The 13392-nt window shown below is 35.6% G+C and overlaps 2 protein-coding genes across 2 annotated transcripts in view; both read right to left on the bottom strand.

The window, feature by feature from the left end:
- Positions 1–13392, bottom strand: part of Dus3 (Dihydrouridine synthase 3) — an 81717-nt gene that overhangs the window by 56476 nt on the left and 11849 nt on the right. The gene's annotated exons all lie outside the window — the stretch shown is intronic.
- LOC145667779 (tubulin-specific chaperone C-like) lies at positions 4038–5033 on the bottom strand. The gene has a single exon (XM_081735218.1). The coding sequence runs from the start codon at positions 5031–5033 to the stop codon at positions 4038–4040; it is 996 nt and encodes a 331-aa protein (XP_081591344.1).

Below are 13392 nucleotides of genomic sequence, written 5' to 3'. Positions count from 1 at the left end.
CAGTAAAAAAAAGCGGTAATTGATTCAATGTCAATGCAGCTAATCTGTTCTCAGCATTACGTAGTAAGTTACTTTATGAACTGCCCCTCGCCCCCCAATAAAAAAAAAAAGTTCCACAAAATTTACTGAATTTCTCACGTTACAGGTTAACGAATAACAACTGTAAAACTGTAATTCTGCTAAACGATAGTGGCTCCAGCCGATTTCACTAACAAAGAATGAACTTGTCGTTTTTGTTACTCTAACAACCACACCTTCTTTCATCGTTCACCAACTGCAAAAATTTTTTCGAAGCACTTATATTTGAGTGGGGGTAATCTGTCAATCTTACTTGCATTATGCCTTTCCTCTTGTCAGCTACAGACATGGTTGAAAGTACTTATATTATTACTCTGATAGTTCCAAACTTATAAATTCATACTTACGTAAGAAATTTCCGATATAAGTAAACATTTGAAATAAGAAGCAGTATTAGATTTCTGAATTCTACTTTTGAGAGCCAGTTAGTGAGTTACTAGACAATGCTACACGTCATGAGCTGTACGAAACACGCTGCAGACTGTTTCAGGACCGTTTGCATAAATCAGGAACTAACTAACTATTGGACTACACAGACCATGAAATTATATACGTAAAAATACTTTTACACATAACTACACAAAGTACTTATGTCATTTATCTTCCACTTGCTCTCTGAAACTTAAAAGTTTAGTAATATAAGACTAGTACTTTTTTGTGGAACAGGTTCCCTGGAGGAAGAGCTGATGTTTAATATCTGATTGGTTTATGTCAGATTCTCACGCGAGTAAGAAGGTGTTGGTTAAATCTGATTTCTTTGGCACAGGCCCAACAGTTTGAAATGACTGATTGCGCTATTAATATATTAACCATGATAGACTTCGAATATGAGACTGCTACCTTTGGTGGCTATTTCTGTCTGTTCCGTTACATTCAATCTTCTTCACGCAGTGACAACTGGGATTAATCTACAGTATTTTTCCACTGTAATGTATGTAAAAGTTATAATGTGAAGTATTATAATTTTTCATATTTATGTACACTCATGTCCAAAATTATTGTCGCATGTCTATAAATGTGTTGTTGTAAGAATATAATTTGATAATGAATTTGCCCGGTATTTCTTATAATGTTAGTATGTGTATAATTGGCAAGGACATATATGTGGCAAATTTCATGTCAATAGAGCAGTAAATAAGAACAATAAAACGAAAATTAAACTTTCTTGTTCATTTAGCAACATTTTGTTTTACTCATTCTAATTTTCGTATTTATAATTATTTTCCTATGAAATTTACCACAAATATGTATTTCCCGATTATACACATAGTATCAGTATTAAAAGTACCCTTCATAATTATTATCAAATTATATTCTTACAAGAAGACAGTTATACATATGCGACAATCATTTTGGACATGAATGTACATACTTGCCTATTATACACGCATGAAAACCTGACCATATTACTATCGATATAACTAACGTGTGCAAATATCAAGGTGTCAAGCAATGAAGGTCAGGAATGATCAAGCATTTGAACAATAGATTACGCCTGTATTACATTTTTTTTAAAAATAATTTACTACATTTTATTTAAAGTGCAATACATACAAACTATAACAACTAAACAGGAAATGAAATATTTCAGTTTTACGTTCCACGGTTATGCCATGTAGGCTAAAGGGAGACGGTGATGATGAAAATAAATGAAATGGTGGGTTAAAGGAAGTGGGAGGAAACAGGAGAGCCCGAGGGAACCCAGGCACGCGGTGTTTGGCAGGAGCTGGGATCGAACCAGGGACCCCACGCATCAGAGGTGACGCCAGTATCCTTCGTAGGAAGGCCAAGATCAACTGGGTTGGACACACCTTGAGAAGAAATTGTCTCCTTCACACTACCAAAGAAAAAGAGATGGAAGGAAAGCGAGTAGACCACAACGATCGATGATTTGAAAAATATAAGAAAACACTGGGAGTTAAAAGAGGAAGCTGAAGATGGAAAAACGTGGAAACATTTCCAGGCCCGAACCTAAGAAGAAGAAAAAACTCACTAGTCCCAGTACCTGCTAACAGGCAAAATATTTAATAATACTAAATAGTTAAGTGGGTGCAATAGTGAAAAATGTCACAGTCGAAGTATTGCTAAGGTGTTATAACTTGAGACCTGCAATGTATTTGTCATTTTACGATGATTCTTCTGTGTTTGGGGATGTATTTTGAGCCTTGATTGTTCCGTTGTATTTGATATATTAAATCATGTGCTACCTCGAATTGCAATGTGGTTGCTATTCTGTTATTGGAGCGTATGCCTTTCTTCTATTACTCGAGTGAATGCCTATTAATTTTGTTCCTTTCACTGTGCGTGCGATAGTGGAAATATTACACTCTATACTCCGTGTGAAGTACTTCCTCAGTCGACTTGGTCTATTACTACGATTACAATAATTACTGTATTAAAATTATTGTAATGTATCGGCAATTTCTTTGCATAAAATCCTTCGAAGTAAAAATTGTAACAAGCTCTCCTCACACGACTCAACGTCATAAACTATAGTGTATTTCAGTGAAATTACTAGTGCACCAATTTACTAATTACTCATCAGCTGTGTTGTACAGCAGCGACGTACGTTACAGTCATATCGTACGTTGAAGAAGAAAGCATTCTACCTACGTTATCGAACTTTACTATATTAACTGAAAATTAAGTTAATGAAAAAAGTGAAATCTTTCAATTTAACGTCACACGAATATGCCCTTTAGGCTAAGGGAGACGATGATTAAGGCAAGTGAATCATGATGGAATAATTGGTGGAATGATAATCTGGGAGGAAACGGTCACGTATATTAAGTTAATGAGTCAATTAATCAACCTGCTTAATAAAACTTCACAACTTCAATATGTGGTGATCTTATTGTTTGCAAGAGCGCCTAAGTAATACTACTGCATTTTGAATATCTTACTGAAGGTAATTTATTGTCAGAAGTTATTCACATGGCAAGTGTAGGAGAAATGAAAGGAAAGCTGATCTCTTTCGTTCTGATGTTTACATAAGAACGTTGAAGTTGAAATTTAGTTCTTATTGACTTATGGGCTAGAACAGAGAATAACACTTCCTTGATGGTTTTATTACTTGAAGGTGAATTAAAGGGTGTAAGATAAATTGCTCAGCGTGTACTATGCTCCGGAAAAGAATCTGCACATCAAGATATTAAAAGCTTTTCTCTTTTCTCTCTCTCTTTTAGTTCTGATCATTTTAGCATTGTTTAACATTCCATCTGGCTAAGTTTTCAGAATCGAAGGAGTGGAGGGTCACAAGCATTATAAATGAGATTTTCCTCCTGCAATATATTGGGATGGTTCTGGGAGCGTTCTTTGCTTACTGTTGCGAGGTTTCCGGGAACCACGTGGAGAACCAATTGTCAAGTTGAGAAAAGTATTAAAACGAAAGATCGACAGCTGGGAAACAATTCCATTAAGGTTTCACATAAAACACCAGGCGAAAAGAAGTTGTAATAATTGACTCGAGCCAATCATTGTACCATACACAAGCCTGCCTATTTATTTATGTGCTGTGCAACTACTTTAACTTGGTCTACAAGAAATAAGCAAAAAACGTGAACAGAACAGACACGTTCGTTTAGAAATCAGTGTTTAGTGATTAACAAGAAAAATGGATGAAATTTTAGTATAAAAATTTTATTTTCATTTTGGAATTTTTATCAATTTTGTACCTAAGTACATGGAATAATACAAGTATTTTACATTTGTGTCTATGCGACAATTAATTGTTTTAAAGCAATGTTAAAGCTATATCATAATTTGTTTTACAAATATTAATAGCAATAGTAAATCTTCGTTTATACAATATAAGCATTAAGCAAATACATTTTTTTCGACAATCTACGTAGTAGATTTAAAACACTGAATTATTTGTTACAAAAATTAATATCACAAGCAATAATAAAGAAACGTGAACAACAATTTTGAAACAAACAAACCCTTGTTTTAAATCAAGTTTACTCCCAGTCAGTTTGTCTTTCAGATTCTGCAATAATGGACCAATTAGGAGATGGCTTATCAGTGGCCAACCAATTAAAGTCATCTACCGCTTCCCAGTTATTTTTGGTACCACTCAACCCAGCAGCTTCGAAATGATCATTAATACCATCATATTTCCACGTGAAAGGTGCAAATCGCACAGCTGTACAATCCTCAATTATAGCTCTACTGGTTACATGCAGATAGAAATCACAGTTCTTAGTTAGGTGGACACGAAGCTGCTGACAAGGAACTGAGATAACACAATTGTTACAGTTCTCTACGAATACCGAAGTCATTACAGGCCCTGTCAAAACTTTACAATTACTTAAACCTGATATATGAACGGTAGATGGAGAACCGAATAATTTTACTATACAATTTGTTAGCCTGGACAGTGCAACATCTTTCTGAAACAACTGTTCATTTAACAGAAATAATTTTTCATTTTCTTTGTTCACAAACCCGCAATCAATATCACTTTGGATAAAATGATGGTCTCCATGTTGGTTCGTTACAGAATCCACGGCATCTTTTTCTTCCTGTTCCGCTGGTTTGTGTGGTTTCGTTTTCTTTCCTTTAAAACCAAACTTCTTTTTGGGTAAATACGAGTCTTCTAATTCTTGATAAGCTTGCTGTAACTTTTGTATGTCTTCTTGGGCTTTCCTAATCTCATACTGTGGTAGGAACAAAGTGGAATCGGACAAGAATTTTTGCAACACATGCATGTCTTTACAAATCTTGTCAAAATGATCTGGAATATTGCTTTTCTCCATTGAAGTCACCGCTTTAAAATCTCTCTCAATTTCTACCTTTTTAGCTGCAAATGTTTCTAGAAAGTCTGTAATTTGAGGGTTTACTGAAGCCTGTGCTCTTTCTTGTCGTTTCTTTTCTTGTTCTTGTACCCGTTCTTGTTCTCTCTGTTTTAACTTCTCTAAAGTAACATAATCCTTACTTTTCTCTTCCCCACTCATGTTTGTCACTGGAAAAACTTAACAATATGTATACACTGAGGCAATAATTTTATATATATATAATAACTTTACAAAGACGTATATATTAAGTATACACCAATAATTTCTTCAGTTGCTATCACGCAAAGTCCTCAGCCAGGGTTGTCCATGAAAATCTCTTTGTCTTTCAGTGGTCCTAGAATAGAAAAGAAAACAATATTAAGTATCATAGAAAGAAGCAGGAAAATAACAGTTTATGCACTGATAAGTAAGCTTTCAAGCATTACTTATTTTATCTAAGGAATAAAAATAAATAAATAAAAAAACATGTGTAATATTTATGGATTTAAACGGGTACATCGGAATTTCAGTAGAATAGTATCTGGTGGTAACAGTACAGATTATACGGAGAAAAAAAAAAAATGCCTATGAACATACGTCCAATTCTCAATGATTTCGCACATACGTTTATCCAGAACTAGTTACACCCAAATCAGTTTTCTATTTGTTCTCAGTTTGAAAAATTTTGATCAGGAACAAGGATGTGGAAGCGTATAGCTGTACGAATCATTCGTGGAAATTTTAAGACATTATTTTCTAGCTACAAAATATTATTACTACTTTTTGGTTTACAGTAATTTCCAACTAAGAAGAGTACAATACTTGGTTGGATTGATGTTTAGCGTCCTTTTCAGCACTGAGGTTACATGAGACGTTGACCCACAGCTTAACGTCGGATTCAAGCCAGATGAGCACCCACCGGGAATCGAACCCGAGTCCTCCACGCCACAAGCGTACGCTAACAGCATAACCATAAGGGAGCTACCGAAATTTCACCATCTGCACCGACAAGGAGTGAGTACTACTCCGAAACTGTCTGCGAAAATACGCGTTACTGGATGCTTCACATAAAGAGATTGATCTTTTGAACTGGATAATATGTGTCCAGTAATTTCTTTGAATAGAAGTTATTAAAAATAATTTTACTTACACTGAATACTGATTCCTGTTTAGCTTTCAGCTCATCCCTCAGCCTTGTTCATAACTAATGTTATGAAGACAAAGAGTACAAGCATACAGAAGGCAAAAGGGTACAAATTCACTGGAAACACATTAAATCGGTCTTAACAGGAACTTTTAGATGTATATCCAGTCCAGTTATGGAACTACTACTTGAAATTCAAAACGTGACCAGGTAGTGTGAGCCTTATTTATTATCATAGAACCAAGTGAAAATAAACTACTTAGTAAAATTTCTGAGAGCGTCATGAATTCAATAGAAAAATATCGGCGATATTAACAAATTCTGCCCTATCTGTTCTAGTGGTTGTGCGTGGGCCTTTGGTGCACAGTCACGAGTTCAAATCACGGCCTTGAAATTTGAAATTACGGTGGTTCAGATTCCGTCTTAAAAGCAGGTAAAACAATCTTAGAACTGAAAGGGATGTTCAACTCAAATCCAACCAACCAAATAACGAATTTAAGTCTCTCCTTTTATGTATTAACTTTTTACATGAAAGAATATACGACTACAAAATAACTTAATCACTTATTTCATTATACTTGTACTCAATACCAGCAGGAACAAAAGGAGGATGGAATTACAAAGAAATATGACTACTGAGCTCATGACGGTAGGATGCTTTAGTCATATTTCAGTGGCTCCCATTGGTGGAATATTGATGTAACAAGTGGGAGATTGGAGTTCGAGTCCACGCCAATACAGCAGTTCGATCTCTGTGTGTCACTCCATTAACATTCAAGAATCTAGATCAATGTTCCAACGAAAGTGAACTTGCTTCAGTAAAAAAATATATTGCCAACATCAATCTTCTTAGAAGTATGTTGCTTTAGGAAAAAGAATCATACATGGACACGTTATTATTAAATTGTCACAGCTTACAGACCTTATTCCACTAAAAGCTAAACACTCAACTGCTGTTACTACGGGGAAGGGGGAGGAGGAAAGTTGCATCAGGGCGATGGAACTCTTGCACATAATTACAACAGTGTGCTGGTTTTATAGTTGCTTTAAGACATCAATGAGATGATAGTTCCCAGAGGCCTATGACAAAGCAAACAGTACAAGTTTAACTGGATGATTTATAGTATGCGCATTGCCTCTCAACGTCATCCATCCTCTAGGCTGGATAATAGTTAAGCGTCACTTCTACAGTTTAACGTGGGATCCGAACTACTACACGAACTACCACCAGGAATCGAACCCGGTCTTTCCCGCCAACGGCGTAAGTACTATTCTGTTAGCACTGACTTACTACTTGTCACGAACTGAAGCTTCATGGACAATGACTTTTCTCTGATCTCTTGGTTCTGACGCAGGAGTTATCCGATTCAGCACTTGGGAATCGTCTATCAATTGTAATCTTTCTACTATACTCCCCGTATTATTTTAGTCAATATCTGTTTCTCCAGATAATTTCTGTTTAACATGTTTCTCCAGACAATTTCTTCTTAGTGTTTATCCAGCTATTTGTTTAATTGTCTCTAATAATATTTTATCCTGCTTCTGTTTCCAATACTGCCCCATTGGTTACCTCCATTACCGAGATAATTTTCTCCATTCTTCTTGACAACTAATTTCAAATATCTAGTAGTTATTTACCGTTTTTTGTGATGTCCAGCTACAGAACTATACTCAGTAAATACGAGAAATACAAGAACAGGAAAATGAAAAGAAACCTTTCGGAAAACGGCTGCAGAGTAGACAAACACAGATAAAGCGTGAAATCAATTTATACTGCATAATATTATTGGAGGGCCAATGCACTAGCCGCTTCTCATGATATCAACAAGGTCAAGCAGTCTGATCCAAGGAAAGGTAGGTGAGCGTTCGTACTCATCAAACGGTATTGGCACAGCGGTGTACATCCAACGTCGTGAGGACAATTAGGGAGCTACTAGATGAAAAGAAGTATCGAACTCCGGTCTAGAAAGCTAGCATTAACGGTGGGGGGAGCCGATGTGCTGATCACACATTGCCCTAAAGACAATAATGCCATAAGACAGGTGGTATAGGTCCTAGTCCCTCAGGGCTGTTAGGCCCAGAGTTCAATTTAGTTTAGTAATATTATTGGAGGATTTATTTTAGAGTTATTTTGTCGCATAAAAATATCGATAAAGAGCGATGATTTTGATACTTTGATCAATTCCCAACAGACCTACTAATCTGATACATATTCCTTAATCAAAGAATCTAAATCTGCTGGATAAAAACAGATTCCTGTAACAGTTGTGCATTTAGTACATCATTTCTTTTGCAGCTTTCGAAATGAGTTTTGCAAGACACGAGTGAATGTTAATGATGTGAGAGGCCTTTCTACAATTTTGACTTTCAATAATTATAATTGATGCATTTTCCAAGAGAGTAAACAGTCGTTAAACATTGGGTGATATCAATAAAACGGAGAAGTTACTCATTACGCCCAATTTTGAAGTAGTTACTCGCATTGGTATCAATAAAAAGAGAACTGAGCACTAGTCGCCTCGGCTGACCTCGGAGAAGCCCCGCCCTTTTGAAGTAACCACACCTCTATTCTCGAGCCGAGTAACTACTCCGCGTTTGATATCAATAAAAATCAAAGACTCCTCTGTGATGCTAGTAACTTCTCCAAATTTATGGAGCAAGCTAAATAGGTGACTCCGTGCGAAATATGACAGAGTATATGATTGTTTTACTACGTAGAAAAACTTATAAACTGCATAGAAATGTTGGAAATGGAGATTACAAAAAGCATTATAAGTTTATGAAAGAAAATGTAGTGATTAGCACAACATTTTTTAAGGAGTATCAACCGAAATTCGGGGTGGTGGACTACGTAATGATGAAAAGATGCGCGTTTTCTTCAAGGGCGCCAATCCTGTGGGGGGCCGGGCCCCCCAAAGCTCATGTGGGCCTCCTATTGTATTTATGAATATACAATATTTGGCATAATTAGAGTGCAATTTGTCTTAAAATCCTGATATATATACCTTCTGTATCCGCATCCTCCCCCCCCCCAAATTTACAGAGAAATCGGTGTCCTTGGTTTTCTTGCGTTACGTGAGTGATCCGGGATTCCAGGTCGGAATGTCAGGGGATTCTGGTGTGGCTCAAAGTACTGTCTATGACTACCTGAAAATGGATTGTTTCCGGAAGTGTGCGTAATATACAAACAGCAAAGGCAGAGTGGCAAGAACAATATACATTTCCGGGTGCTATCGGAGCACTTGACTATACACAAGTGGCATTAAAGAAACCTAGTATTTTAGAGAGTAATACGTTAATAGGAAGAGCTATTTCGTGGCTAAGCGGTCAGCGTACATGTCTTTGGCATACGAGACCCGCGTTCGATTCCCGGCAAGAGCTCATGTGGTTTGGATTCCACGTTAATCAGTGGGTTCTGTCTCATATAGGCACGCTACTGAAAAGGACGTTAAACTAATAATCAACTCAACTCAACGTTGATAGAAAGGGTGTATACATGAGAATGTATTTTGTTTATGTCAAGGCGAAAGGGGACACGTATGGTGTGGAAAACGCAATCAGATGGACGTGATTTATGACGTGGGTGGCTGGACTTTTTTAAAAAGAAAACAAAGGAGCCAAGTGTCTGATTTCGTTCTTAAAGCCAAACAATCTACAAAGACCTTGGACAACACGTGATATGCGCTTGTCGTGTTAATCTTGATATTGCTGGATTCCAATCAACATCCATCAGCTCAAATAGGTTCATTCCCATGGTTTCAGTATTACTTTCTTCTTTCCCGTTTTTTTTTTTATTTTTTTAATTTTTTCTTCTTTTTTATTTTTGTTTTATTCTCGCTCGAATATTAAAGATTCTCTTTTGAATTTGTGTCTCAGTCGTAAATGTATTTGATATTTCGTTGCATTTCACTGTAATTATCTTTAAAGTTTCGCCTTTCCTTCGTTTACTTTCTGGTAGCTGTGACTTTGAAAGTACCACTGGAAACTCTTTTACAATATCCACAAATGCACTTTGATTGAAGCTATCGTTGCTACTTGCCTGTTTCATGGCTTTTAAGATACTACGCCATAGGTTAGAAACAACGAAATGACTGCGCGATGAATGGGAGAAATGAGTAATCACTTCTTTTATTGATACGACTCAGTGCTACGTGCAGAGGAAGCGCGAGTAAACGTTCATAAATCTGGAGCAGACTAGACCTGAGTAGCGGCTTGTTTTATTGATACGAAATTGAGGGAGGAGATTACTCCAGGTGTAGTTACTCCGATTCTCGAGCAGGACTTCTCAGGAGTAGTTACTTGTTTTTATTGATATCACCCATTTTTCTACCTAATAACGGTTTTAGAAGAGGAACGTTTCATTAATTTTGTCCAATCAACTACTTAAAAGTGTGGAATGTAATGGTGTAACTTCATCTTATTCGAGCTATGGGATTCTCAAGAGTGAAAAAAACACTACATGTCATTGGTTTAGCAACGTAGAATATTTACTCACTGAGGAAGGGACCAGCGAAGCCTTGAAACAGTTTGTATTAAAATTAGCACAAGGATACTTAGGTACGTAGGTCTTTTGTCGTTTTAAATTGTAATTTGTTTACTTCCTTTCCCCAACTTGTAGTGGGCACATGTTTTTCTTCCAGTGATTGCTACATTCGTCTTTTCAGTGTTCATTTTTATTTCATGACCACCACAGCTTTTCCTCCAAATCTCTAACATTATGATAATGTTTAATTTAGATTTCGCATTGTTGATCTTCCATACATTTCGTAATAGTTTCTTCTACCAATTTCAAACAACTCTTTTACGAAATATATTGAGAATTGGACATATGATCATACAGAATATTTCTGACAGAATAATCAGTAATACTATTAAGAATTTCAAAACCTCAATGCTAAGCAAGACCTCCTTCCCGGTCTAGTGGCTAGCGCGCATGGCTTTGATGCAGGAGGTCCCGGGTTTGATTCCGTGTGAACAAACATCCATTCAGCTCACATTGTAGATATAGTCTTATATAGCCTCACTGCTGATAAGGGACGAAAACACAAATCAATCAATCAATGTTGAACAACGAACTTAAACCAGTAAACACCCTGATATACTTCAACTAATAAGCTCTAATACGTAACATTAAACGAAAGATGGTACAATATACATGTACACACACAACTCAAATATAGGCTTATTTCATACATATATCATTACAAAACTCTTGAAATCAACATCAGTAATACATTACTTGCCTATTTGTTAAATTTCCCTTCCGTATCTGCTCATTTATATATGCTAATATATTTGACTTGTAAATACACATTAATACATTTTAATAGGCTCTTTAAACTTTTATAAACTGACAGCAACGTAACAAGAGGGTTGACTGAGAAATTTCTCATGGCAAATTCAATTCAAGTTTCCTCTCTCTTGTTATACAATTATTCTTATAATATCGTGTCGTTATTCTTAATTCCTTCCATTATATAAATAATTAAGAACTATATTCAGGAAAGTACAGTCAGTTTGTACAGCTATAAGTAATTCTCAAGTTAAAGTTACATTAAAAGGAATCACACGAAGCACGCATTAGCACTGAATTATTTCAGGGTGTCTACTGGTGACTAACAAAATTTTTTTAGATATACACCGAACAGAATTATTCAGTTGGTAGGGTCACGATTGACAACAAACTAAGCAGAATTTAAGTAAAATTATTCTGATTAATTTAATGGAATTTCAATGCCCTGTCTACGCAATGCTTGCTACACCATCTAATAGTTTCAAGTTTACACGTAATTTGCATGTAAACAATATACTTACATTACTTTTCTTTTCTTCTGTCATCCAACACCTGCACACGCCATGTACAAATTTTATCCAATGCAAACGGTTAAGTAAAACTCTCATTACAAATGATTTCGAATGATTCAAACTAATAACATGATTCCTGGAAAAGGTTTAACCCCTTTTATGAATTATCGGCACAGGTAGACACCCTGTAGTACAGTGATATGCCGTACTTTGTGTTTCCAGTCATCAACATCTGACTTCTGGACCGTATCTGATCACAAAGTAACATTAAGAGGTATTTAAAAAGATAATATCTTACCTTACATCATCATAAATTATAACACATACTAAATAGAAACGTTGTTACTTTGTGTCACACAAGGTGCAAACGTTCTTATTTTAGTTATGAATCTTAGAGCACCTATCAGCATATATATAGCACATACTGTTTCAAGGTTTTGCTCGCCTCTTCTTCAGTGTGAGTTTTTCAGTTGAGCTCATAAACATATGACATGTTGATGGAATTTTTCATTCTGGAAAATCCTGTCAAGTCAAATAAAATGAATCTAAAACTTAAATCGTGTGCAAATTTATAAAAAGTTATGATGGACAAACTGCTGAAACGTTCCTCTTAAAGAACACTTCCACCGCAGAAAAGCGTTTTACAAGTGACCTAGTGTACTGCAAATATGATCGTATTATACTAGTAAATATAAATAGTCTTAATTGTAGGAAGTTCATTGTCCAAATAAAGTAGCAAATATAAAATACAATAGTTATTTTAAGATGTTGATGTGTAAATCATAGCACTAACAATAAAACAATTATCTTATGTAACTGTTATTTAAGACGAGAAATGCAGCAAATTTTGTCCTTCATAACTTCGAATTGTGGGATGAATTTGGGTATGATTTAATTTTAAGAGGGACTTCATCTGAGTGATAAGATTTTCCAGAATGAAAATTCCACCAACATGTCACAAGCCTAACAGAGGTTAAAAAAGAGAGAAGCGTCGAAACAGTATGTCACAATTTATTACAAGGATGCAAGGTTAGATTTTATCTTTTTAAATATTAAATATGCATCGTGTATCATCCATCATTAAACATTAAAGGCGAGAATGTTGAACAAATTATACTTTACAAAGAGAACCAACCCGATGGCAGAACTTTCTTTGTCTTTCTGCGATGAGCTTTAGTAAGTTAAAAATTTTCTGCAGCAATTCCAAAATAAAAAAATTAAGATGACACTATCATATTTTCATTACAGCGTTACATGGTAATTATTCCGCATAGGCGCGGCAGGTTTTCTGTGATCATATCGAAGATCGCGGCAAGTTCTGCTATGGGGAGAACCAATATTGAAAAAAGTCCTCTTTCAATTTATTTTCTTATGTCAACGAATCTAGAGTTGAATTTCAATAAGAGCGGTGAGATATTTTGTAAGCTTTTGAATAAGTAACTAATGCTAAACTCTCTTTTCCCCTTTCTTTCTTTCCTGTGACATGGAAAACCACGTAACACGTGACAAATAGATATTACTTATACAGAACAACCAGAAACAAGACCGACCGTTGTAAAATAAACAAAAGATTAAATAAATTAGAAATTA

The sequence above is a fragment of the Thermobia domestica genome, chromosome 13, assembly GCF_964235325.1.
Source record: "Thermobia domestica chromosome 13, izTheDome1.hap1.1, whole genome shotgun sequence".
In the NCBI taxonomy this organism is placed as follows: domain Eukaryota; kingdom Metazoa; phylum Arthropoda; class Insecta; order Zygentoma; family Lepismatidae; genus Thermobia; species Thermobia domestica.
The sequence above is the reverse complement of the archived record's forward strand: the minus strand, read 5'-3'. Positions and strand labels throughout refer to the sequence as shown.